The sequence below is a fragment of the Poecilia reticulata genome, chromosome 18, assembly GCF_904066995.2.
Source record: "Poecilia reticulata chromosome 18, P_reticulata-male-v2, whole genome shotgun sequence".
Classification (NCBI taxonomy): domain Eukaryota; kingdom Metazoa; phylum Chordata; class Actinopteri; order Cyprinodontiformes; family Poeciliidae; genus Poecilia; species Poecilia reticulata.
In genome coordinates, this window is record NC_088847.1 from 25,794,738 (window position 1) to 25,822,608 (window position 27,871).

A 27,871-nucleotide genomic window follows, 5' to 3' on the forward strand; every position below is an offset into this window, starting at 1 on the left:
TTTTACTCTGACTGCAGCTTTAGGAGCCGTCAGGTGGAAGAAAAGTCTGGAAACATCAGATCCTGAAGCAACGATGGGAAGAAGAAGAAGAAGAAGAAGAAGAAGGTCAAACCTTTTACACGACGACGAGGAAAACAGATTCAGTTTCTGCTGCTGATGTTGGTTTAGTTACTGGAAACATAATTTAGATGATTAAATAAAACATTTAAAGTTCAGGTTATATGAGCAGTCAGGCTGATTCATGTTGCACAAAGACGAGCTGAGTGGGATCAGCCTCCTCTTCATCACTCCTTCATCACTGCAGCTAATAAAACCTTCATCTGAACTCAGAGCTGATAAAAACTGAAAATACTCATTTAGTTCATGAAACTGGTTTTAAAGGAAACGTTTCATGTTGAGTTAAATTAACATTTTAGGATCCAGCTTTTCATTCGTCCTGCAGCCTGATGTTATACATCAGGATAAATCAGAGCCTTGATATTCAGTTTTAACCAAATTTTATTTAAAGTTTTCACCATGAACTCGTTTTCTGCTGTTTTATGCAGTAAATTAAAGTTTATATTTTAATTCAATCTGTGTTCAGGGTAACAATATGACATCTGTTGTCTCTGAGGGCAACAGAAACACAAGAGAGGAACAAAGTTTGTAGAAATTAAATTATAAAACTCACCTCTAAACCTCAGACTAACATGACATTAAAGTTACTTAAAAACAAAATAAATTTATTCATTTATTAACATGGATTTTGATACCAGAAAATATTTTATTATAAAGCTTTAAATAAAATCCTTTCCATCTTTAGAAGCTAAATTAGCATGAAGCTAATCTGGAACTTAAATTTCCAGATAGAAAACTTTAAAACATTTAAACCCAGACCTTAAAATCCAACATGGCCGCCGCACAATAACAGCTGCTGTAAGAAATGTTGTATTTCCTCTGCTGGTCAACATGTTGCTGCAGAGTTCAAATTAATAAAAGCAAACAATTAGCTTGTTGTTAGCTCGGGCTGCTGTTAGCCGTTAGCTCGGGCTGCTGTTAGCCGTTAGCTCGGGCTGCTGTTAGCCGTTAGCTCGGGCTGCTGTTAGCCGTTAGCTCGGGCTGCTGTTAGCCGTTAGCTCGGGCTGCTGTTAGTCGTTAGCTCGGGCTGCTGTTAGTCGTTAGCTCGGGCTGCTGTTAGCCGTTAGCTCGGGCTGCTGTTAGCCGTTAGCTCGGGCTGCTGTTAGCCGTTAGCTCGGGCTGCTGTTAGTCGTTAGCTCGGGCTGCTGTTAGCCGTTAGCTCGGGCTGCTGTTAGTCGTTAGCTCGGGCTGCTGTTAACCGTTAGCTCGGGCTGCTGTTAGCCATTAGCTCGGGCTGCTGTTAGCCATTAGCTCGGGCTGCTGTTAGCCATTAGCTCGGGCTGCTGTTAGCTGTTAGCTCGGGCTGCTGTTAGCCGTTAGCTCGGGCTGCTGTTAGCCATTAGCTCGGGCTGCTGTTAGCCATTAGCTCGGGCTGCTGTTAGCCGTTAGCTCAACACCTAGCTGATGCTACTGGTTTCCTGACCTGCTACTGGAAACCAGTTATAAACGTGATTTAATCCACTGATCCCAGTAGATCCGACTCAGTGATGAGAAGCCAACAGCTGCTGGAGGTCAGAGGTCAGCTCTGGGCGGCCTCAGTGAGGAGTAGAGAACATTTGGGTCTGGTTGATTCTCTGGAAACACAAACAACAAAAAGTTTGATGGAGTTTAAACTGCAGCAAAGAAACAGGATGAAAACAGATAAACTTATTTACCGTATTTTCTGCACTATAAGGCACCTAAAAACCTTCAATTTCCTGAAAAGCCGACAGTTTGCCTTATAATGAGTGAAACAATGACTGGGGCAGCCTACATAAAGCACTCGGGGTCCACGTCTTTATTATTATACTTCTTTATTTGTAGAGTACGGAATAAATCATGTATCGGATCAATACGGGACGGGCAACCGTAACTGTAGCGTCTGTTCTATGTGCCTGATAGTGCGGAAAATACGGTACAAAGGCAGAATGTGAACCGAGAATTAATGAGTTTAAACAAACATTTTTCATATTTTATTCCTCAGGATTACTTTATTATTTCCATGTGTCGACGTTCTGTATTTGTCTATTTTCAGCTGGTAAATGAACCAGGAACATGTCTGCAACTGGACCTGATCAGAACCAAACTGGACAACTTCGTCTGGACCCTGACATGTTTTGATCAAAATGCTGAAATAAGAGATAAAACTCTGTTAGTAGAAAGTAGAGTTTAGGACAGAATGTCGACATTTCGCCCCATTTCTCTGAAACCTGATCAGGTTAACAGATGAATCTGATATTTATAGCTAAACGATGTTTCAGGAGGAACGTGAAGCTGCAGCTTTTCCCGCCTTTTTCTCACACGATCATCAGGTTTTATCAGGTTTTATCTCGTCTCTGCAGCTGCTCAGCCAAACTAAATATAAATCCTGTCGATGTGTTCAAACCTGAAAACAGGAACTGATCAACTTCCTGCCTCTATCAGAAAAACTTAACACATTTCACCACAGAGGAGAAAAACGGTTCATGACCAGAGGAAAACAGAAGCAGAGACGATGAGACAGGAGGAGGAAGAAGAACTTCTGCTTTTAGATGAGAAGAAAAAAACAACAAAATGTTAAATCAGGATGAAAATAGAGGCTGAAAGGAGCCGATGTTACTGTGATGGCAGCTTAACGTCCACAGGAGACATTTTATGTCCAGCATCTGATCGATACTCAGAGTGGAGAAACTTCTCTGTTCTTAAAATGTGACTAAAACATCCAATCTTCCCTCCTTTTTTCCTCCTAAAAGCATCAAAGAGGCAGATTTATTCAAACCTAAATGAATTTGTTGTAGTGTTTCTGGTCATCTCTGCTCAAAACCGCCTGAATTAAAGGACATCAGCAGCTCTGAACAAACCTCCGGTAGAAAAACTAAAACACTGAGCAGGTGACTGACAGGTGACTTGGGCTGAAACGATTCCTCCAGTGATTCGAGTCCCTCGATTATTAAAATTCCTCGAGGAAAATTGACCTGGCTTGAAGCTTCGTTAATTTATGTTTTATCATTTAGCGGCCCGTGTTCCGGCCGGGTTGTTATTTGCGTTGCGCGGAGCTCTGACTTCCACCTGAGTTGTTGACGGAAGCTACGTGTTAGCAGCATATTTTCAGGTTCGGCCCGCGGGGATTTTACTGATCGGTGATAATTCCGGGTTTTCATCGTTTTTGTGGGACCAATAAACATCCTTAAAATGACCGGCGCGATGCCGGGAGTTCGGCAGCCTTTCTGCTCCGGAGCTGCTGGTTGAACGGCGGGAAGAAGCTGAGGAGGATTTATACAGGTGAGCGGAGAGACTGAACACGGCGGGCGGCTGAGGGTTGATGCTTACAGGGTCAGAGCAGCTTTACGGACGAACCGCACAATAAACTTCACATCATCCCAGCAGAGCACGCAGCTGGTAGATGTTTCTGTGTGACTAACTAAGGAGTCAAATCCTGTCACCAACATGAACACGAAGCTTTAAATGTCTGGCAAGGTGAGAGTCCATCTATTAGACTGACTGGAGATGAATACATGAACTAAAAGCTGGAGAATAAACATTTTTATGTCTATTTATGCAAAGATTTTTAGATCTTTGTGTAACTTTTCTGCAGGTTAACTGAGCTGTTATTGTTACAGGTTAGTTTTCTAAACTATAGAAAAGTTATTGTTAACTCAAATGTGAAAAATTGAACTGATGGGTTAGTAATACGGCTGTTATGTTAGATTTACCAATGTTTTATTTGATCCTTTTTTATCCGATTACTCGATTAATCATAAAGAATAATTGATAGATTACTGAAACCTTCATTGACAGCAGCAGCCCGGCACTGGAGGGAATTACAGTCAGTCTGTCAGCATCTGAGTCAGAAACATGAAGCCTGAGGCTTCGACAGGTTTTATAACTCATTTCTGCTCTTTGCTCCAAACTACAAGAAAATATTAAACTTTCTGTTCATGATCTGATGGAGAGAAACGGACATTATTCTGAGAAAACAAAGATAAACTGTGTGATCATTAGTTTCTGCTTCTCGTTTTGATGGAAAGTTTCACCATAATGATGAAAAGATGATTCTGTTTTCACAGGAACAGTTTGTTTCACCAACAGAGTGACGAAGCAAACAAAGACGGATCACTTCTGCTTTCTGCCACAGCGAGACTCTGCTGCCGGGCTTTGACTAGACCACTGTTTCTCAACCCTGGTCCTCACCGCCCCCCTGCTCTGCATGTTTTAGATGTGCTTCTATTCCAGAACAGCTGATTCACATGATTGCATGACCATCAAGTACTGCAGAAGCCTGTTAATCACCCAGAGATACAATTCAGGTGTGTGGTAGAAGGGAAGCACCTAAAACATGCAGGACGGGGGGGCAGTGAGGACCAGGGTGGAGAAACACTGGACTAGGCCGTCTGTCTGAAAGCTGCTCCTCTGGTAACGTTTAAATAAGGAGACATTTTATTTGCAGCAGCTTGTAAAAGTACTGATAACCTTTAAACTTTTCATGTTTTGTCACATTACGAACAAAAACATAAATAAATTTCACCGGAATTTAATGTGAAAGTCAAACAAAGTGACATATAACTGTAAAGTAGAAAAAAAATGAGCTGAGCTGTGTTGGATCAGCCTGTTATAATGGATCCAATGAAGGGTTAGCCACCATCCTCTGATAACCGGATTCACTATAAAATATAATCTATAGGAGATTACAAAGTAAGTTATATATTTTCTTCTCATATCTGTGTCGTCTGCAGAAGCTGCTTTGGTCTGTTGTGGTGAAAAACCCTTTTGATTATTTGATGCTGAATCAGGACCAACATTCAGATCAGTCGTAGTCATTTCAGTCAGATCAGATTTTTATTTCTTTAAAAGTGTCTTAATGTTTAGTTTTTCCACATTTGTTAGATCAATGTCTTCCTTCTTCCTTCCTTCCCTCAGCTTGCCTTTGGCTCTCCCTCTCAGCTGCACTCAGTAATTAGTCCTGATCCATTGCTCCGGGAATCACTCATTCAACCTGACATCAATATTCTCTTTCATCTCTCCTCTCTGTTTCTTCTGTTGTTTCCTGGCCTACTGTACATTCACCACGGTTTTTATAAGTTGTTTTTGGATTTCTTTAATGAAAACTTTATTTAATCAACGACTTGAATTCTGCTTGTATTTTGGTCCAACTTCATCTACACACCATGGCAACATCAAGTCTGAAACACTTCAGCTTCACCTTGAAAGAGAACATCCTCACCGCTAAAAACAAGTTTGGGAGGAGAAGTCATGGAAAACAAATGCAAGACACAAAAACAGAAAAACTCAGCAAACCCATCAGGAGAAGTTTTACCTCTGGCCTTTGACCTCTGCTGCTTCTTCTTCTTCTCATTGATGACTATCTCTCCATACGTCACATCTCCTGTTTTTACCGCTGAATAAACTCCAGCTGCTTCACAATCTGATAAAAGATAAAAACACATTTATTTCTGTCCAAACTGCTGCCTGCATGTAAAGAACATCAGTCAACGCTGAAACCTGCTGAATTCTAGTTATAGTCAATTACAGTCAAATCTAAAGTAGAAAATTAGGCACAAATAATAAATTTTTTTTAGACTCAATTTGCCTGGGAAAGCGTTATAGTGTAATTCCATTTTAAATATCTGGGGGTTAAACTAAAGGCAGTGGTCCTGAACAGAGCAGCAGCTGGTATTTATCACTGTTCAGATATTTTATTTTTGTCCTGCAGTTTAACATGTTCAGCTCCACATTCAGCTGAAGAACAGAAACACTTCTCAGAAGAAGAGCGTTCTTTGATAAAAAAATTTATAAAAGACAGGAAAACCTATAAAGAAGTGAAGGGAACGTCAAATGTTTTAAAAATGGCAGCCAAAACCAGAAAGTCAAGGGGAAAAATAGAAAAACTATTCGCATGGATTGGAGAATAACCAAAATGGCAAAGGTTCAGCCAATGATCAGCCCCAGGGGGATCAAAGAAGATCTGCGATTGGCTGCGAGTTCTGCAACAATCAGACGGTGTCAATCTGAAGCTAAGCTGCCAGCAACAAACCTCCCACAAAGTCCCACTGTTCAAAAAAAGACTTGCTGACGCAGCTACAATTTGCCAAAGAATATATTGACTGGCCTGAAAAGCAGGGGTGTAATATTTTGTGGACTTATGAAAGTAAAATTGTTATTTTTGGTCATAAGGCCCACAGACAGTTTGTCAGAAATCCTGTAAACTCTGAATTGAAGCCACAGTGAAGACCATAAAGCACGGTGGTGAAAGCATCATGATATGGGAGGTTTCTCATGGTGTTGGTCCTATTTATCACATACCAGGGATTATGGATCAGTTTGAGTAAAACTGGAAGAAGTCATGTATGCTGAAGGGGAAATGCCCTGAAAATGTTTGTTTCAACAAGACAGTGACCCCAAAACACACAACAAGCAGCAAAATCCTGCTAACAGACAGAATTCAAGTAATGGAGAGGCCAGCACAATCCCATAGAAAACTCCATATAAAAAAATCTGCTCATGAGGCAAAACCAAGAAACCAAGAAATACAGAGGAATCGAGGAACATAGTTCAGTTGTTCTGGACTGCAGAACCTGCTGACCGGTACCAGAAGCTGGTCGACTCCATGGACCACAGATGTGAAGCACAGAAACTGGCTAAGCAACAACATATTAGTTTAATTCTCAGGAAAAATTAATCTTCCAGCATTTATGTCGTTTATTTTTGAGTTTGTAAACGAGATGTCAACACTGCTACGTTTTTAAACATTGTATTTCTTGACTTTCTGTAAAATATTGTAATATTCAATAACTTTTTCCACTTTTTGGCTTCAAAATAGAATGTGCAGTGACCCCAATCCTTTTGTCTTCATTAAAATACAATTTATTCAAAGAATTTTGAGGTTTTCTCACCTTTTTAAATACACTATGAACATAACTCTTAAATGTTTTTTTAAAGCACACATCAATAATAACGAACCTCGTTTTATTTTATGAAAATAAAACATGTTACTAAACGAGGCCCAAAATAAACAGTTTTAAACAAATTCTGTAGAATCTGTTTTTTATTATTTTAAAAGAAAAATATTCATTTTTATTCAACAACATCCAGGTTATGTTGGCAAATAGCTTCAGATGAATACATATTGCTGTTCCATTACAATAACTTGATGCTTGAACTCATGTTGACCCAAAAACGTCAAACATCCTTAAAAGGTTATTTCCAGCACTTAGAAACAAATCCACTCTCTGATCCCACAGACAGGAATGTTGATGGCAGCAGAACACTTTAAAAAATCATCTCTTCTCTGTAATTCATCCTCTGATAAAAGTTTAGAATATTAATGTTAGTTTTCTTGGGGCCGGTTGTTTATTTCACTTGTTGCTGTCCAGCTGAGACGTTTGGTTGCTGTTGCTTTTTGGGACAGCTTCAGTGTCGTGATGTGGGGTTTTGGCGGTGAGGAATAATGCAGGTAAGCCCAGGTTGACGTGAAAAGATAAAGATTTAATGACTGACAAAAATCCATACATAGGTGCAGCACTGTTGAACACAGAGGAGACCAGATGTACAGCGACAAAAGACATTTGACAAGAACCCGACAAGCAACAAAGACAACAGGTGGGTTTAAAAAACACAAGGGAACGAGACACACCTGGGAACAATCAAGGGGAAGAGACAGGATGTCACAAAGACTCACAGAACGAAATAAACACAGAAAAACTTCTAAATAAATACACAGAAAGCACAGAACCCAACATTCATGATTATTAGATGTCATGAAAAGGTTTTATGAATGAGTTTTGCTTTACATATTTTAACCTGTAACTGTTAGGTATTTTCTGAAACCTACATGGAAAAAGAGAACCACAGACAACGTATATGAGTTTTTAGCCAGCTTCTGCAGAAGGAGAAAAACTCTGTCAGCTCCTCCGAGCCGTTCACAGAGCGTTCTGCCAATCTTTGGGTAGAGCTTGTCTTTTATTATCAAACTTCAAAGAGGGAGGAAAGGCAAGATAAGACAGCGGAGGAAACAGCTGAGGTCGTAAAACATTTTACCTAAACACAGCAAAGGTCGTAAAACAATTTAACATCTGACCCCTGATCTGAGCCCGGTTCAAATCCCGGTCAAACTGTTTCACATGAAGATGAACAGGCAGCTGTGACCTCCAGGTCAGTTACACTAAAGAAGAGACTTTAAACTGACTGACATTAGACTGAATATGAACTAAAGTAACAACAAAAGGATGATACCAAAAAATCTCTATCAAACTCATTTGAGCTTTTGTTAAATGTGGATTCCCACAGAATGTGATAACTGTTGTGACCATTATGTAATTTAGTAACAGAAAAAATAGTTCAACCAAACACCAGCAACAGTTTGCTTTGATCATATAAAGTGAATAAATAAACAATGAAGTATTTTTGAATTGAATTATTTATATTCATTACTGCTAACAGAGACCAATGAGAAGCAGAATAATCACATTTACATATGCTGATGGCATTTCATGTTTTCTAAGCTGTGAACAGTTTAAAGTTTCTTTGTGATCATATTCATTACAGGATCAGAGAAGTCTTTGCTTCATCCTCTTTTCTGTTAAAAACATTTTTTTTTTAAATCAACAGAGCCATGTGGATTCAGAAAAGAAGAGTAGGAAGCTTTCTGCAGAAGAAGAAGTTTTACCTCTGGCCTTTGACCTCTGCTTTTTCTTCTGGTTCTTCTCGTTGATGACTATCTCTCCGTAAGTCACATCTCCTGATTTTACTGCTGAATAAACTCCAGATGCTTCACTGGCTGAGAAAAAACACAAACATCTCATTTATTTGTGTCCAAACTGCTGCCTGCATGTAAAGATCACAGACTGATCAAGCCTACGGAAATACCAACCTGCTGAAGTCTAGTCATAATCAATACTATGGCAGTAAATGTAAAAAAAAGTGATAGGAAATTACATACTTTGAACTATTAGTTGATTGTTTATTAGATTCAGTTTGTCTTTAAGGGAGGAAACAGTTGTTATAGTATATTTTACATTTTAAACATCTGGAAGTAGCTTATATTTATCATGTTCAGGTATTTTATTTTTGTCCTGCAGTTTAAAATGTTCAGCTTCACATTCAGATGAAGAGCAGAAACAGGAAACTGAACGACTGTAGAGAAGTTCGAGTCATTTAGCAGAAAACCCACACGACTCCTACAGACTAGCGGCAGCACATGGAACGCCATCCATCTTCTAACACATAAACACCTTGTCTGCATGTTGGTTACTTGTTTTTTATGCCATAAATGGCATGTTATTGATAAGAGGCTAAGAGTTGCTCATTTTTATTTGAATACGTTTGTGACAGACAGGTGACCTGTCCAGGTGACCCCGCCTCTCGTCTGGAACGAAGCTGGAGAGGAACCAGCACCTCCTGACCCCACTGAGGGACAAGGTGTTAGAAAATGGATGGATCCCTGCCAGAATGCCTAGGTGGGCCCCATATGGGGTAAAGGAGGACAGACCAGACCATGTAGGGTCACAGCCTACATGGGCAAACCCATGTGGGCCATCATGGAACCCGCGAACAAACCCGTATGGGACCCATATGGTCTACCCCATGGATCTACTGAACATGTGAATATGTTGAATTTTCTGTATTCAGAAAACATATTCTAACAAAACACACTTGAAAAGCAAAATATCTCCAGCATTGACTTTGCAAAAGAAAAAATATCTTTACTGTACTTTTAAAATATTCGTTTTTGTTGCAGTTGTACTGTTTAGCAGCACAAATACCTAAACAGTGACCAGTCCTCCGTTTTGGATGTTGAAATTACAAGACAGAGGCGTTCTGTCTCAATTCTCACATTTTGGCTGCTTGTATCCTGAACACTCAAAACCTGATGTGACTTTGACTGAATCCACACTTCACAGAGGGACGAAGGGCTCAGTCTGAGGACTGGGACCGGACTCAAGTCAACCTACTGGACCTGAGATGAACATATTACTTAGGACTGATGTGTGTCTGTTGCATATCTGTTTTTGTTATTTTGTTCATAAAAGGAAAAAAAAATCTTTGTTCCAAGTTGTAAAATAATCCAATTAAGAGTTTCTATTGAAGTTTCTTTGTCAGGGCTGGGTTCAGATCCAATATGGCCGCCCTGCCTCAGCATGTGGAGAACAAACTGTGTCTGTTTCTCATCTGATCCAGACTGAATCAGTGAGGATGATTGTTCACTGCAGCTGGATGGAGAGTTTTGGTTAAACTGGCAGCTGGTTTTCCAACCTGCTGAACTGAGACGACGTTCCCAGATCTGGGATCATCAAGAAACAAAGGAGAACAGACCGACTGGATCAGAACCACACATGGCTGACCAACCCGACTGACCAACCCGACTGGATCAGAACCACACATGGCTGACCAACCCGACTGGATCAGAACCAAACATGGCTGACCAACCCAACTGGATCAGAACCACACATGGCTGACCAACCCGACTGGATGAGAACCACATATGGCTGACCAACCCGACTGGATCAGAACCACACATGGCTGACCAACCCGACTGGATCAGAACCACACATGGATGACCAACCCGACTGGATCAGAACCACACATGGCTGACCAACCCAACTGGATCAGAACCAAACATGGCTGACCAACCCGACTGGATCAGAACCAAACATGGCTGACCGACCCAACTGGATCAGAACCAAACATGGCTGACCAACCCGACTGGATCAGAACCAAACATGGCTGACCAACCCGACTGACCAACCCGACTGGATCAGAACCACACATGGCTGACCAACCCAACTGGATCAGAACCACACATGGCTGACCAACCCAACTGGATCAGAACCAAACATGGCTGACCAACCCGACTGACCAACCCGACTGGATCAGAACCACACATGGATGACCAACCCAACTGGATCAGAACCACACATGGCTGACCAACCCGACTGGATCAGAACCAAACATGGCTGACCAACCCAACTGGATCAGAACCAAACATGGCTGACCAACCCGACTGGATCAGAACCACACATGGCTGACCAACCCAACTGGATCAGAACCACACATGGCTGACCAACCCAACTGGATCAGAACCAAACATGGCTGACCAACCCAACTGGATCAGAACCAAACATGGCTGACCAACCCGACTGGATCAGAACCAAACATGGCTGACCAACCCGACTGGATCAGAACCACACATGGCTGACCAACCCGACTGGATCAGAACCAAACATGGCTGACCAACCCGACTGGATCAGAACCACACATGGCTGACCAACCCGACTGGATCAGAACCAAACATGGCTGACCAACCCGACTGGATCAGAACCACATATGGCTGACCAACCCAACTGGATCAGAACCAAACATGGCTGACCAACCCGACTAGATCAGAACCTAACATGGCTGACCAACCCGACTGGATCAGAACCACACATGGCTGACCAACCCGACTGGATCAGAACCACACATGGCTGACCAACCCGACTGGATCAGAACCAAACATGGCTGACCAACCCGACTGGATCAGAACCACACATGGCTGACCAACCCAACTGGATCAGAACCAAACATGGCTGACCAACCCGACTGGATCAGAACCACACATGGCTGACCAACCCGACTGGATCAGAACCACACATGGCTGACCAACCCGACTGGATCAGAACCACACATGGCTGACCAACCCGACTGGATCAGAACCACACATGGCTGACCAACCCAACTGGATCAGAACCACACATGGCTGACCAACCCAACTGGATCAGAACCTAACATGGCTGACCAACCTGACTGGATCAGAACCAAACATGGCTGACCAACCCGACTGGATGAGAACCACACATGGCTGACCAACCTGACTGGATCAGAACCACACATGGCTGACCAACCCGACTGGATCAGAACCTAACATGGCTGACCAACCTGACTGGATCAGAACCTAACATGGCTGACCAACCTGACTGGATGAGAACCACACATGGCTGACCAACCCAACTGGATCAGAACCTAACATGGCTGACCAACCTGACTGGATCAGAACCAAACATGGCTGACCAACCCGACTGGATGAGAACCACACATGGCTGACCAACCTGACTGGATCAGAACCACACATGGCTGACCAACCCGACTGGATCAGAACCTAACATGGCTGACCAACCTGACTGGATCAGAACCAAACATGGTTGACCAACCCAACTGGATCAGAACCTAACATGGCTGACCAACCTGACTGGATCAGAACCACACATGGCTGACCAACCCGACTGGATCAGAACCACATATGGCTGACCAACCCGACTGGATCAGAACCACACATGGCTGACCAACCCAACTGGATCAGAACCACACATGGCTGACCAACCCGACTGGATCAGAACCTAACATGGCTGACCAACCTGACTGGATGAGAACCACACATGGCTGACCAACCCAACTGGATCAGAACCTAACATGGCTGACCAACCCGACTGGATCAGAACCAAACATGGCTGACCAACCCGACTGGATCAGAACCACACATGGCTGACCAACCCAACTGGATCAGAACCAAACATGGCTGACCAACCCGACTGGATCAGAACCAAACATGGCTGACCAACCCGACTGGATCAGAACCAAACATGGCTGACCAACCCAACTGGATCAGAACCAAACATGGCTCACCAACCTGACTGGATCAGAACCACACATGGCTGACCAACCCGACTGGATCAGAACCAAACATGGCTGACCAACCCGACTGGATCAGAACCAAACATGGCTGACCAACCCGACTGGATCAGAACCAAACATGGCTGACCAACCCGACTGGATCAGAACCACACATGGCTGACCAACCCAACTGGATCAGAACCAAACATGGCTGACCAACCCGACTGGATCAGAACCACACATGGCTGACCAACCCGACTGGATCAGAACCACACATGGCTGACCAACCCGACTGGATCAGAACCACACATGGCTGACCAACCCAACTGGATCAGAACCACACATGGCTGACCAACCCAACTGGATCAGAACCTGACATGGCTGACCAACCTGACTGGATGAGAACCACACATGGCTGACCAACCCGACTGGATCAGAACCTAACATGGCTGACCAACCTGACTGGATGAGAACCACACATGGCTGACCAACCCAACTGGATCAGAACCAAACATGGCTGACCAACCCGACTGGATCAGAACCAAACATGGCTGACCAACCCGACTGGATCAGAACCACACATGGCTGACCAACCCAACTGGATCAGAACCACACATGGCTGACCAACCCGACTGGATCAGAACCTAACATGGCTGACCAACCCAACTGGATCAGAACCAAACATGGCTGACCAACAGCAGCACTGGACTTTACAAGATGGAGGAGAAGAAAAAGATTGCTCTACTATAACCAGATATAGATGTATTTATACACAGGAACCAATGTAGAGTGATCAGCATTAGAACTTTATGTTACTTTACCCTCAACATGACATTAATAGAGACTTTAAAATAAGATCCTGATTCAGAAACATTTTCTGAACAATCTGAAAATCTTACATAAACAAAAATATAAAAGATAATCACCATTTCCTGCTCCTGGTTTGGTTTTCTTCTGTTTACTCTGGGAGATCCTGATATCGCTGTAAGTGACGTCATCGTCTCCTCTTCCTCCTTTATTGTCTGAAATGAACCCAAAGGAACCAGGAAGTTGTTTTAAAAACATCTGAAAACTTTCAGTGAATGAAATCAGGAGATTTAACCAGAAGTTTGTTTCACCTTCAGGTTTGTTATGAACTCGTCGTTTCACCAGTAAAACCAGAACAACCAGCAACACCAGGAAAACCAAACCACAGCCAGATGCAACCAGGACAAACAGTAAGGAGGCTGAAGAACCTGGACCAGGTGGGTCTGGAGAGCCAGAGATGATGGTGGGTCTCTCTAGAAAGAAGAAGCTGCTAAATAACCGTCTGCTGAAAACATCAAGACTCAGAGATGAAGGAGAAGCTGCTCACCTGAGGAAGAGGAGGAAGGAGAGGTGGACGTGAGAGGAGTGGAGGGTGGAGAGGTGGTTGAAGGTTTCTCTAAAATACAGATTCATGATTAATATATTACCAGATTGTGAATAATCAATGAGATTCACTGTTAGTGTTGACCTCCTGACCTTTGACCCAGATCCAGCTGGATGGAGACTCTCCCTGATCGCTGATGCTGCATTTATAAAAGCCTTCATCAGATCTCTTCACTGTTTTAAGAGTAAAGTTTCCCGATGCTCCATGACCAATGACGACTTTATCTTTATAGAAAGCAGCTGGGAGGTTGTGGGCTGGACTCTTTGCTCTGCAGCTCAGAGTGACGTCATCTCCCTCCATCACAGGGAGGACAGGACTCTGCAGGATCACTGATCCACCTCAACACAGAGACAAACTACAGCATTTCATCCATTTCCACACAGCAACACTAACTCCACAGTCTGATCTTACCAGAGACAGAGAGCTGGATGCTGCTGCTGCTGCTGGGGGAGGATCCAGATGTGGACTCACACCAGTACACACCAGAGTCTGATGGGTGCAAGGTGATGCTACAGGTAGAACCAACTGGTTTCCCCCATCCACCTTTATCACACTGAGTCCTGGTTCCTCCGGTTCTGTTTCTCATCACAGTCCATCCATCAGAGATGTTTCCATCCTCACATTTCAGAGTCACTGATTCTCCTCTAAAGAACTGAGATCTGCTGGGACTCACAGTCAGAGCAGCTGGAGAGACTGAAGAGATTCAATTATTATATCAGTTAATAATAATAATTAATTCAATTATCATGATTTCAGTTAACAAGACTGAAAAGCATCATATTCAATAATTATCTAAATCACATTTTTTTTATTGAATTCTCAGATGTGACATTAAATCCAGTGTTTCTCAACCTGTTTCAGCCCAGAGCCCCCCCAGCCTTTATCCAGCCCTCCTCTACCCCCCACCAAAGAATTTGCAGGCTACTTTGCACTGAATATTATTTTATCATTAATATTACTATCACTATTGTAGACGTTTTGATTTTAATGCTTGTTTCTGTTTTTATCATCAAAAATAATTTCCCAGAGAACAAAAAAGTCATGAGAATAGAAATTATTTTCACAGCGTCTATGAAAGATTTAATGAACATTCAAGTTAAAATCTGTAGGCCTAACAGCCAATCAGAGTGGAGAATATATTCTTATTCTTTACCATTTTCTAGTTGTTAAATATTCCACAAAATGACCAGATAAAAGATGTTCAACATGCCAGTTTAACCTTTGAACTATTAGCAACCGACTGAGCTGCAGCATTAAAACATGGATAGAACTGTAACTACATTAATCACAGCTCTTCTTCTCTTCAGGGTTTCTGGTGGTGCAGCTCTGTGCTGCCTTCAGGAGAATGGGACATCAGAGCATCATCCATAAAACTTCACCCACATGGCATTTATTGTGCAAACCAGAGCTTTCAGTGGAAAAACTAAAGTTCCTTTTAATGCCATACAAATATGAGACAGAAACATGGATTATATCTTTATATAGACCTGTCTATTGATTATAGATTAATAGTTTTACTGGATAGAAATTACAAAGAACAAATCTGGTTCTTAATCAAATCCTAATGAGTCAAATTGAAAGTGTCATGGAGTCATCAGCCTCATGACATTAACACTGACATGAAAAATAATATTGAAGAAATAAAAATATCAAATCTGATTAAAAACATAAATAAGTGATCAGTTCTTTACTGTTATGGTCTGTAAGATATATTTATTCTCAGTACTAGATGTGGTCTCAACAAACCCATGGCACTTCAACAATATTATTTTACCTTTTATCTGGAAATAGTGTCTGTTTATTCTTGCCATACAGTCTCTGTATTAATTATTGCTCTAAAGGTCTTGCCATACCAGTTTATTCCTCTGTATTTACTTTAGTTTCTTAGTTTATTCTTGCATTTTGTTCTTCATTCATTTCCATTTAGTTTCCTTTGATTAGTTTTATCCTCTCTTGGTTTATTGCTATGTCCACTTTAGTTTCTTTCCTGTTGCTACATTTATTTTATCGTTTATTCACCATCAGTAATCTTCACTCATCACCTGCTGCGCCGCCTAATCGTCATGTTTCACATCATGTGTTGATTTTTCACTGTTCAGTGTCGGATTCTCTGTTTTTATACCATAATTCACATCTAGTTCGTTGCTCTGTTTTATGTCCCGCTTCTCCTGTTTCAGAGTTTTGCGCAATGTGAACGTCTTTTTTTTTAAGCCCCTAAGGTGCAGGGGGGTGGGGAATCGTATCGATGGGGAAAAGGCAGACTGACATAAACCTTTTAAAACAACGGAAACAATTTCTGCATTCTGATTATTGAAATTTAAAAGTGCTGTGGGGATACACAGTGAGGATATCGTGATTTTAGCTACCAGTAGCAAGCGCAGAGCTGCGCCATGATGCTACAAACACTGAATAGAAGAAGAGCTGCCATCGATACAGTTGCAGCCAAGCATGATTTAATGTTACATAATACAGTTTTACCAAGTTACTCAAAGTCTAAACTGGTATTGTTGTGGATTTAAGGTGTAAAATTTACCTTCGACCAAACGCCCCCCAAAGGCATTTTGTAAAAATGCCTTTGGGGGGCTGGCGGACATTTTGTAAAAATGTCCGCCAGCGCCCCCAGCCGTCCTCTGGACGCCCCCTGGGGGGCGGTACCACCCACGTTGAGAACCGCTAGTTTAATCCAAAGAACATTTTTGAATATTTAAAATTATTTTAATGTAACAGAAGTTCTCCAACCTGGATCTGTTGAGCAGCTCAGCAAGAAGATCAGAACTAGAGAAAAATAAAAATATACATTTATTCATTATAAACTAAAGCTGAACATGTTGAAGAAAATGTTCTATGAAACTGTAAAATTCAGAAATCCTATTTATTTTAATAGTTCTGCTTTTGCATTAAGATGTTGTTTATAAAGGAAAAAATTATATATATATATATATATATATATATATATATATATATATATATATATATATATATATATATATATATATATATATATATGAGATGTGCCGATCAAGTTTTTTCCTGCCAATATCGATACCGTTCACATAATTATTTATTTTTTATCATAAACACTACCGGTTACATTATGTGGAAAAAGGAACTATGAATTCACCTGAATTTAGACAAAAACATGTTTTTAATAACTTTTTCCAAGAAAAAAACCAAACAAAACAGACATTGTGCAAATTGTCCTGCTATCGGTAAAACTATCTTTAACAGACTGATAACATATGGAGGCTCTGAAGAGGCTAAATAATGCAAAGAGCCAAAATAAAACCTCTCAACATTACCAAAGAAATTCAATTATAAAACTTAACATTCAAAGGCAAATAAAGGATCCATTACAATAAACAATCCAAAGTTACTGAATGAAAACTTCCTGTTAGCATGGCGGCTAACTGATTACTGCTAGTTCTGAGTGGCTGTTTCTGACTGAGTGGAGTAATTATGCAGAGCAGGGAGGAGATTGATTATTTTTTTAGAGATTATCTGTCTCATGTTAGGACAGCGAAAGTTTTAATACGTATGTAAAATTTATTTTTTAGGTTAGAAGCTGCAGCTTTAAGCAGAGGTTTGGTGTGAGAGTCACTACCAGGTGGAGCAGAAGCGCCGCTCCGTCTGTGAAATATTACTGGGAAATGAGATGCAGGTGATCGGCAACAAGAGCCAATGATCGCCGATCACCAATCATGCACTTTTTCACGGAAATCGGCCGATTATGATCGGTGATCGATCGATCAGCACTATTCATATATATATATATACACAGCCTCGATGGGGCTGTGGAAAACCACCCTTGAAGCCAACTGCAAACCACTTGCACAAGTGTCCATCAAATATGGCATATACCAAGGAGATGCTCTGTCCCCACTGCTGTTCTGCATAGGCCTGAACCCTCTCAGCCAAATCATCAACAAGACTGGCTACGGATACCGACTCAAGAATGGGGCCACAATCAGTCACCTCCTCTACATGGATGACATCAAGCTGTACGCCAAGAGCGAGCGAGACATCGACTCACTGATCCACACCACCAGGATCTACAGCACTGACATTGGGATGTCATTCGGACTAGAGAAGTGTGGTCGGATGGTTACAAAGAGAGGGAAGGTCGCCCACACAGAAGGGGTCTCACTCCCAGAAGGAACAATAGCAGACATAGAGCACAGCTACAAGTACCTGGGAATACCACAAGCAAATGGCAACCTCGATGAGGTCACAAGGAAAGGAGCCACAGCCAAATACCTCCAACGAATAAGGCAAGTCCTGAGAAGCCAGCTCACTGGCAAGAACAAGATCCGTGCAATAAACAGCTATGCCTTACCAGTAATCAGATACCCTGCCGGAATAATTAGCTGGCCAATGGAAGAGATGAAGGCCACGGATGTTAAGACTAGGAAGCTACTAACCATGCATGGAGGATTCCACCCCAAATCCAGCACCCTGAGACTGTACACGAGCCGTAAGGAAGGAGGCAGAGGACTAGTGAGTGTGAGAGCCACTGTCCAGGATGAAACATCCAAGATCCATAAATACATCAAGGACAAAGCCTCAACGGACGATGTGCTCAGCGAATGTCTCAGGCAATGGGGAACAGAGGACGAGGTGCTAGAGGTACCATCATGGGAGGACAAGCCCCTACATGGGATGTACCACCGACAAATAACTGAAGTGGCTGATATCAGGAAATCCTACCAATGGCTGGAGAAAGCTGGACTCAAGGACAGCACAGAGACTCTCATCCTGGCCGCCCAGGAACAGGCTCTAAACACCAGAAAGGCTCAGATCTACCACACCAGACAAGACCCAAGGTGTAGGTTGTGCAAGGAGGCCCCTGAGACAGTCCAGCACATAATAGCAGGGTGCAAGATGCTGGCAGGGAAAGCATACATGGAACGACATAACCAAGTGGCGGGCATAGTGTACAGGAACATCTGCAGAATATGGACTGGAAGCCCCGAGATCAAAGTGGGGAACACCCCCAAAAGTGGTGGAGAATGACCGAGCTAAGATCCTGTGGGATTTCCAGATCCAGACAGACAAGATAGTGATGGAGAACCAACCGGACATTGTGGTGGTGGATAAAGAACAGAGGAAAGCCGTTGTGGTGGATGTAGCAATACCAAGTGATTACAACATCAGGAAAAAGGAGAAATTGGAGAAATACCAGGGCCTCAGGGAGGAACTGGAAAAGACCTGGAAGGTGAAGACCACAGTGGTGCCTGTGGTCATCGGGGCCCTCGGGGCAGACAGTCACCCCCAAACTGGAGCAGTGGCTCAAACAGATCCCAGGAACAACATCAGACATCTCAGTCCAGAAATGTGCAGTTCTAGGCACAGCCAAGATACTGGAGGAGAACCTCAAGCTCCCAGGCCTCTGGTAGAGGACCCGAGCTCAGAGGATGAAAGAGACCACCCACGGAGGGTGAGAAGGGAATTTATATATATATATATATATATATATATATATATATATATATATATATATATATATATATATATATATATATATATATATATATATATATATATATATATATGTGCTGAGTCACAACAATCCTCTCCTGTCACTTATTAGACAACAGATCCATTTACACACAGAAACCTCCAGCCCCACAGTGATTCTACCACCAGATCCTATTAAATCCCATCCAGTAAAATGTCTCCAGTGTCTCAGACAGAGAGAAATGCTGATCCAGCAGAAAAAGACTAAAACTTTACTTACAGATCAGACAGTGAGATGTTCCTTCCATTGTTCTTCTCAGTGACCTGACGATGTTTGGCTGAAGCTGAGAACGGCTCACTGAGCCGCCTACTTCCTGCTGCTGGTCCATCTGCTGCAGAGAGAGAGGAGGGGAGAGAGAGGAGGGGCAGAGAGAGGAGGGCAGAGAGAGGAGGGGCTGAGAGAGGAGGGGCAGAGAGTGGAGGGCAGAGAGGAAGAGAGAGGAGGGGAGGAGAGAGGAGGGGGAGAGAGGAGGACCAGAGAGTGGAGGGGAGGAGAGAGGAGGGGGAGAGAGAGGAGGGGCAGAGAGAGGAGGGGCAGAGAGAGGAGGGGCAGAGAGAGGAGGGCAGAGAGAGGAGGGGCTGAGAGAGGAGGGGCTGAGAGAGGAGGGGCTGAGAGGAAGAGAGAGGAGGGGCTGAGAGAGGAGGGGCAGAGAGTGGAGGGCAGAGAGGAAGAGAGAGGAGGGGAGGAGAGAGGAGGGGGAGAGAGGAGGACCAGAGAGTGGAGGGGAGGAGAGAGGAGGGGGAGAGAGAGGAGGGGCAGAGAGAGGAGGGGCAGAGAGAGGAGGGGCAGAGAGAGGAGGGCAGAGAGGAAGAGAGAGGAAGGGAGGAGAGTGGAGGGGGAGAGGACCAGAGAGTGGAGGGGAGAGAGAGGAGGGGAGGAGAGAGGAGGGGGAGAGAGAAGAGGGGCAGAGAGAGGAGGGGCAGAAAGAGGAGGGGCAGAGAGAGGAGGGGCAGAGAGAGGAGGGGCAGAGAGAGGAGGGGCAGAGAGAGGAGGGGGAGAGAGAGGAGGGGCAGAGAGAGGAGGGGCAGAGAGAGGAGGGGCAGAAAGAGGAGGGGCTGCAGGGCAGTAAGTCTGTTAATTAGGAAAGTTTAAAGTTTTCTGACAAACATGGAGGAATGTTAACTGTTTTTACTAAAATAAACAAACAAAAAAATGACAATTTTCACATCTCAGACAAAGAAGAAGACTATGTAAAGTTCCATGGATGTGATGCAGAAGACCGATGTTAGAGAAGAGATTAAAGATGGCATTGGACAAAATACTGCTTCTACTGACAGGTTATTTCATTTTCTCATGTTATATATTGAATGTGTTTGTGTTGCTGGTGTGGCGCTGAATGTACAGGGAGCATATTAATGAGAAACACATATCATCTATTACAAACACAGGAAAAATCCCTGTATGCAATGAATGCTTGAAAAAAGTCAGGATACTCTAAAGCAGGGGTGTCCAAAGTGGGTCTTGGAGGCATCCTGCATGTTTTATTCTCTCCCTGGTTTAACGCACCTACATCAAATGAGGCTCATTAGAGGCCTAAGGAGAGCACTGACCTGCTGAGGAGGTTGTTACTACCACCAGGGAGAGAATAAAACATGCAGGATGCCTCCAGGACCCACTTTGGACACCCCTGATGTACACCTTAAATGCACAACAATACCAGTTTAAACTTTGAGCAACTTGGTAAAACTGTATTGTGTCACATTAAATCATGCTTGGCTGCAACTGTATCGATGGCAGCTCTTCTTCTATTCAGTGTTTGTAGCTTCTGTTAGCTTCTTGGCGCAGCTCTGCTCTCCTGCTACTGGTAGCTTCACCGCATCAGTTCAGCATTTCACCGGCTGATGACGTGGCTGTGATTCACTTTGTCTGGTATTTTTGTACATATGTTTTGTCAGTACTGGGATCATGACAAGCAGCAACTTATATTATAAAGTGTTTTATTTCCGTCTGGATGCTGCCCGCTTCCATGGAAGGACAACAGAAAATCTCTCTTAAACGTGTAATTACTAAAATCTCGATGCCCTCACTTTGTATCCCTCTGAAAACTGAACCCATTTAAATAAAGAAATCCCTCCATGGGTGATACCACGATAGAGAGCGTTCATTTTATAGCGTTAACATGGTGCTGTAAGTGGTCCGGTATGAAACTGAACTGCTGCTCTAAGTTTTATATCAATAGGATAATATTTGAGGGGAATAGAGAGGGGATGCATATTGTGGCAGGCTCAAAATCTATATTGCCAAAACATGCATCCCTGTGCTAATTAGGGAAATAAAGAGCTGAAAGGATTTAATCTCTTCTACGTAATGACACTTGTTCTCTGAGCTAATGCTATAAGTTTCATATCAACAAGACGGATGCAAATATTTCCAGGCTCATAAATTAAGTTGCATTTCCTCCTAAAAAATAAGGAAACTACTTTGTGTCAAATTTAAATTAATCGAGTTTGATGGATTAAAATGCCACGCCCAAATCAAAAATCGATACTATCGCACACGGACATCTGTTAAATCTACGTCATAAAACGCTTATCGTATAAGACATCTGTTTTAATAAGGTTTTATAAAGTCCTTATCATATAAAAACATATGTTTTGATTTAAATTAAGTTCTTATCAAAATAAAACAGAAAGGATTCTGGAACTTTCTGCTCTCTTGCATCATATAAACATTCTGGAACTTTCTCTGTTTGTATTCATCATAGGGGTCCTCAGAGGGGCCAAAGGGGTCGGGTGCATTGTGCTATGGGCGGCAGCCAAGGGAGGGGACCCTGGCGGTCTGATCCTCGGCTGCAGAAGCTGGCTCTTGGGACGTGGAACGTCACCTCTCTGGTGGGGAAGGAGCCGGAGCTAGTGTGCGAGGCTGAGAGGTTCCGGCTAGAAATAGTCGGCCTCACCTCGACGCATGGCTCTGGTTCTGGAACCAGTCTCCTTGAGAGGGGCTGGACGTACTTCCACTCTGGAGTTGCCCACGGTGAGAGGCGCCGGGCTGGAGTGGGCACACTTGTTGCCCCCCATTTGGGCGCCTGTACGTTGGGGTTCACCCCGGTGAACGAGAGGGTAGCCTCCCTCCGCCTACGGGTGGGGGGACGGGTTCTGACTGTTGTTTGTGCTTACGGGCCAAACGGGAGTTCAGATTACCCACCCTACTTGGAGTCCTTAGAGGGGGTACTGGAGAGTGCCCCTCCTGGGGACTCCCTTGTTCTACTGGGAGACTTCAACGCTCACGTGGGCAATGACAGTGAGACCTGGAGGGGCGTGGTTGGGAGGAACGGCCCCCCCGATCTGAACCCAAGCGGTGTTCTGTTGTTGGACTTCTGTGCTCGTCACGGATTGTCCATCACGAACACCATGTTCAGGCATAAGGGCGTCCATATGTGCACTTGGCACCAGGACGCACTAGGCCGCAGTTCGATGATTGACTTTGTCATCATCTCATCGGATTTGCAGCCGTATGTCTTGGACACTCGGGTGAAGAGAGATGCGGAGCTGTCCACTGACCACTACCTGGTGACGAGTTGGCTCTGGTGGTGGGGGAGGAAGCCGGTCAGACCTGGCAGGCCCAAACGTGTAGTGAGGGTCTGCTGGGAACGTCTGGCGGAGTCCCCTGTGAGACGGAGCTTCAACTCTCATCTCCGGCAGAACTTCGAACACGTTCCGGGGGAGGTGGGGGACATTGAGTGTGAGTGGACCATGTTCCGTACCTCCATTGCCGAGGTGGCCTATCGGAGCTGCGGCCGCAAGGTTGTTGGTGCCTGTCGAGGCGGCAACCCTCGAACCCGTTGGTGGACACCTTCGGTGAGGGATGCTGTCAAGCTGAAGAAGGAGTCCTACCGGGCCTTTTTGGCCTGTGGGACTCCAGAAGCAGCTGATGGGTACCGGCGGGCGAAACGGTATGCGGCTTGGGTTGTCGCTGAGGCAAAAACTCGGGCATGGGAGGAGTTTGGAGAGGCCATGGAGACAGACTTCCGTACGGCTTCGAGGCGATTCTGGTCCACCATCCGGCGTCTCAGGAGGGGGAAGCAGTGCAGCACCAACACTGTTTATAGTGGGGATGGTGCGCTGCTGACCTCAACTCGGGACGTTGTGGGCCGGTGGGCGGAATACTTCGAAGACCTCCTCAATCCCACCAACATGCCTTCTGTTGAGGAAGCTGAGCATGGGGACTCTGGGTTGGGCTCTCCAATCTCTGGGGACGAGGTCGCCGAGGTGGTCAAAAAGCTCCTCGGTGGCAGGGCCCCGGGGGTGGATGAGATCCGCCCGGAGTTCCTTAACCTCTGGATGTTGCGAGGTTGTGTTGGCTTACACGACTCTGCAATATCGCATGGACATCGGGGGCAGTTCCCCTGGACTGGCAGACTGGGGTGGTGGTCCCCCTGTTTAAAAAGGGGGACCGGAGGGTGTGCTCCAATTACAGGGGGATCACACTCTTAAGCCTCCCTGGTAAGGTCTATTTAGGGGTCCTGGAGAGGAGGGTCCGTTGGATAGTCGAACCTCGGATTCAGGAAGAGCAGTGTGGTTCTGGTTCTGGTCGTGGAACACTGGACCAGCTCTACACCCTCAGCAGGGTCCTGGAGGGTGCGTGGGAGTTCGCCCAACCAGTCTACATGTGTTTTGTGGACTTGGAGAAGGCGTTCGACCGTGTCCCTCGGGGGGCCCTGTGGGGGGTACTCCGGGAGTATGGGGTACCGGGCCCTTTGATACGGGCTGTCAGGTCCCTGTATGACCGGTGTCAGAGTCTGGTCCGCATTGCCGGCAGTAAGTCGGGCTCGTTTCCGGTGAGAGTTGGACTCCGCCAAGGCTGCCCTTTGTCACCGATTCTGTTCATTACTTTTATGGACAGAATTTCTAGGCACAGCCGTGGTGTTGATCCGTTTTGGTGGCCTTAGGATCGCATCTCTGCTTTTTGCGGATGATGTGGTCCTGTTGGCTTCATCGGAACGTGATCTGCAGCTCTCGCTGGAGCGGTTCGCAGCCAAGTGTTAAGCGGCCGGGATGAGGCTCAGTGCCTCCAAATCCGAGGCCATGGTCTTGAGCCGGAAAAGGGTAGAGTGCCTTCTCCGGGTCAGGGGGGTCGTCCTGCCTCAAGTGGAGGAGTTTAAGTATCTGGGGATCTTGTTCACGAATGAGGGAAGAAGGGAGCGGGAGATCGACAGGCGGATTGGGGCAGCGTCTGCCGTGAAGCGGGCGCTGTACCGGTCCGTCGTGGTGAAGAGAGAGCTGAGCCAAAAAGCGAAGCTCTCGATTTACCGGTCAATCTACGTTCCCACCCTCATCTATGGTCATGAGCTTTGGGTATGACCGAAAGAACAAGATCACGGGTACAAGCGGCCGAAATGGGTTTCCTCCGCAGGGTGGCTGGGCTCTCCCTTAGAGATAGGGTGAGAAGCTCGGTCATCCGGGAGGGACTCAGAGTAGAGCCGCTGCTCCTCCACGTCGAGAGGAGCCAGTTGAGGCTCGGGCATCTGGTCAGGATGCCTCCTGGACGCCTCCCTGGTGAGGTGTTCCGGGCACGTCCCACCGGGAGGAGGCCTCAGGGAAGACCCAGGACACGCTGGAGGGATTACGTCTCTCGGCTGGCCTGGGAACGCCTTGGGATTCCCCCGGAGGAGCTGGAAGAAGTGGCTGGGGAGGGAAGTCTGGGCCTCCCTTCTGAAGCTGCTGCCCCCGCGACCCGACCCCGGATAAGCGGAAGAAAATGGATGGATGGAACTTTCTCTGTTGCATCATATAAAATGTAACTTGTTATCAAAATAGAAACAGGATTCTGGAACTTTCTCTTAAATCAAATGGTAAACAACGTGCATGTCAAGGGGTCCCCTCTTTTCATCATATAAAATTTAAGTTCTTATCAAAATAAAACGGACAACGTGACTATTGACCCAGTTATTCGCCTCCCCCTAAGTTGAAAGTTTTATACCTATGCAAATGTTCTGATGCAACTCCTCCTCCCATGGATAGACTCCACCCCCAACTGCTCTTATCTTCCTGCTCCCCTGCAGATGCCCCAGCCCACTTTTACTAGTTTATGTTTGAATGAGCTAAAGGGGTGGAGTTTCTGTTTCTCTGCTTTAAATATTTTCAGAGGCCCTGTCATTCTTCTTGTTGCATTTGGTAGAGGAAGAACCACTGTGCTCTGACAGAAAAAAAATGGTTTGCATTAAAAGAGAAAAGCCTCAGAAGAGAAGACAGCAAGAAGCTAATCAACTAGCATGTGGCTCATCTGCAGATGGACAGACCACCATCACGAGACCCTGCTTCATCGCTGATGCTTCATCCTATACACTCCTGGATAGAAATCTGGTCTTACCTCCATCAGCATTCAAATCCTCGATTCAGTATGAGATTCCCACCTTCCAGGAGTCTCCGCCTGATTCCTCTGGATAACCCCCTGCGTCTTCTGAAGCGCCTTCATCCGGCGTGGGAAAAAAACGACACCTCAGTGTTACCCAGTGGGACATCACTTCTTTGTGAGACTCCAGTCTCTGTGTACGAGAACCCAGTCCATGCATTGGGTGCACCACGCAAGTCCACCTTTCATCTGTGCCGAGTGCAGAATCCATCATGCCATGTTCTGCAACAGGAGTGATCATTGAAACCTTATGGAAAATGGGGATACCTTTTTCGTTATGAAACAGGAGAACTCTGTGTACCAGCTCGAGGAAGAAAAAGAACAACTAACAGCCTCTTCAGTGACATGCAATCTGACCTACAACGACTGGGCAGCATTAAGGTTGGGAGTTCCTCGCAAGAGAAAATCAACCCACAACCAGAGGATTATAAAGACAAGAAGATGATTTTATTTTTACCAAAACGTTTATTTACAATAATTTAACAATTTACTTTCACATATTCAGGTCAAAGAAACTAAATAAAAACAATAAATATTTACATCAGCAGCTTGTTAAAATTTAGTTCTCCCTGATTTGAAACGGTGCACGATACATTATTAAAACCCCACAACTGTAAGAAACCGGAAGAAATTTGTAAGAAATTTTTTCTTTAGTCTAAAAATTTCTGGATCTGTCAAACCTGAAAGTTCTTTGTTCCTAATGTAATATCTTGCTGAGTAGCAAAACATTTTTAAATTAGGAAAAATGCTTTCGATTTTTACTCCTCTCACCCCTTTATTATCCTCTAAATGTTTTTAAAGCCTCTACAGGGTATCTAGGTTGTTTGCTGCTACTTTGAGATACAGAAACCTTGCTGATATCGGAAACCCAGCTCTCAGCGTCGCTACTGTCCGACAGCTCTTTTGACTCTGCAGCCAGCTTGCTGGCCTGTTTACTGGCCTGCAGAGAGGTCACCGCACTCTTCCTTTTACTTCGCCTCTTTAACGGGGCTGAAGCCTCCAGTTCCATCGCCTCCTCTGCTTCACCCGTCTCTCCTGCCACTTCAGCTCCAGAAATCAACGCTGCATTGTTCTCTCTTTCCACCTGCACCTCTCCTTTCTCTCCCTGATACCCACACCCTAAATGCTCATCATCGCCCCTCAACTCCACCTGCTGCTCTCCCTGCACACCATCCCCCTCTACCACTTCACTTTCACCCTCACCACCACCATTCACCCCATCACCACCACCATTCACCCCATCACCACACAACACTGTGCTCTCATCCTTTCCCACACCTACATTCATTTCCACACTTTTCTCACTTTCCACTACCGACACCTCAACAGTACCTTCCGCCTGCTCCTCTGCAGCGGGCTCCCCAGCCACCACCGCAGGTTAAATGTTGCATATGTTTAACTAAACTGTCTATTTAAATAAATCCACCTTTTCAATGCTGAGGCATTAAGAGGCATGAGAATAAAGTCCCAGTTACACCTAGATAAACTCAGATATGCAGCCATTCTACAAATGACTCAGTTGCTTTTTATAAATTATTTCATATACAGTAAACCCTCGCTGTAACCCGGTTCACTTTTCACGGTTTCGCTGCTTTGCAGATTTCTTTGTGCAGTTTTTTTTCCAGTTTTCTTCGTCCTGATTGACCATATGATTGGTAAAAACAGTCTCTGCGCTACCTGAGTGCCAATAACTTTACGGTGTTTAATACAGATTGGCCACTCAGGAGATGGAAACTGAAACTTTCAATGTCTGCTGGAAAAAAAACTGTGGCCAGAGGCAGCAGAACCGGACCGGAGGCTCATTTGATGAGGTCCGTCGCTCTGCCGTAGATCCAGCTGTGAATCTGGTGCAGCTTGGAGGAGAAGCTTTAATGACG

The 27,871-nt window shown here is 44.5% G+C and overlaps 3 protein-coding genes across 3 annotated transcripts in view; all 3 read right to left on the reverse strand.

The window, feature by feature from the left end:
- The window catches only part of LOC103460740 (low affinity immunoglobulin gamma Fc region receptor II-like), a 121,635-nt gene that overhangs the window by 53,288 nt on the left and 40,476 nt on the right, over nt 1–27,871 (reverse strand). The gene's annotated exons all lie outside the window — the stretch shown is intronic.
- LOC103460739 (uncharacterized) lies at nt 1,369–14,736 on the reverse strand. Its single transcript, XM_081599729.1, has 8 exons — nt 14,540–14,736; nt 14,221–14,466; nt 14,072–14,140; nt 13,836–13,997; nt 13,644–13,739; nt 8,738–8,848; nt 5,390–5,497; nt 1,369–1,691 (listed from the first exon to the last, which is right to left on the reverse strand). The coding sequence occupies exons 1-8, from the start codon at nt 14,712–14,714 to the stop codon at nt 1,630–1,632; spliced, it is 1,029 nt and encodes a 342-aa protein (XP_081455855.1). The 5' UTR covers nt 14,715–14,736; the 3' UTR covers nt 1,369–1,629.
- On the reverse strand, nt 16,765–27,282 carry LOC145548860 (uncharacterized). Its single transcript, XM_081599918.1, has 4 exons — nt 26,845–27,282; nt 25,996–26,051; nt 19,863–20,714; nt 16,765–16,903 (listed from the first exon to the last, which is right to left on the reverse strand). Exons 1-4 carry the CDS (start codon nt 27,280–27,282, stop codon nt 16,807–16,809), a joined length of 1,443 nt encoding a protein of 480 aa, XP_081456044.1. The 3' UTR covers nt 16,765–16,806.

Coding starts and splice junctions, on each gene's coding strand:
- LOC103460739 (XM_081599729.1), bottom strand. CDS start 14,714: ATGAGAAACAGAACCGGAGGAACCAGGACTCAGTGTGATAAAGGTGGA. Junction 14,467..14,539: donor CATCCAGCTCTCTGTCTCTG/GTAAGATCAGAC, acceptor CTCTGTGTTGAG/GTGGATCAGTGATCCTGCAG. Junction 13,998..14,071: donor TCCTTCCTCCTCTTCCTCAG/GTGAGCAGCTTC, acceptor TCTTCTTTCTAG/AGAGACCCACCATCATCTCT.
- LOC145548860 (XM_081599918.1), bottom strand. CDS start 27,282: ATGAATGTAGGTGTGGGAAAGGATGAGAGCACAGTGTTGTGTGGTGAT. Junction 26,052..26,844: donor GGGTTTCCGATATCAGCAAG/GTTTCTGTATCT, acceptor CGCCGGATGAAG/GCGCTTCAGAAGACGCAGGG. Junction 20,715..25,995: donor CAGGCGGAGACTCCTGGAAG/GTGGGAATCTCA, acceptor CCTAATTAACAG/ACTTACTGCCCTGCAGCCCC.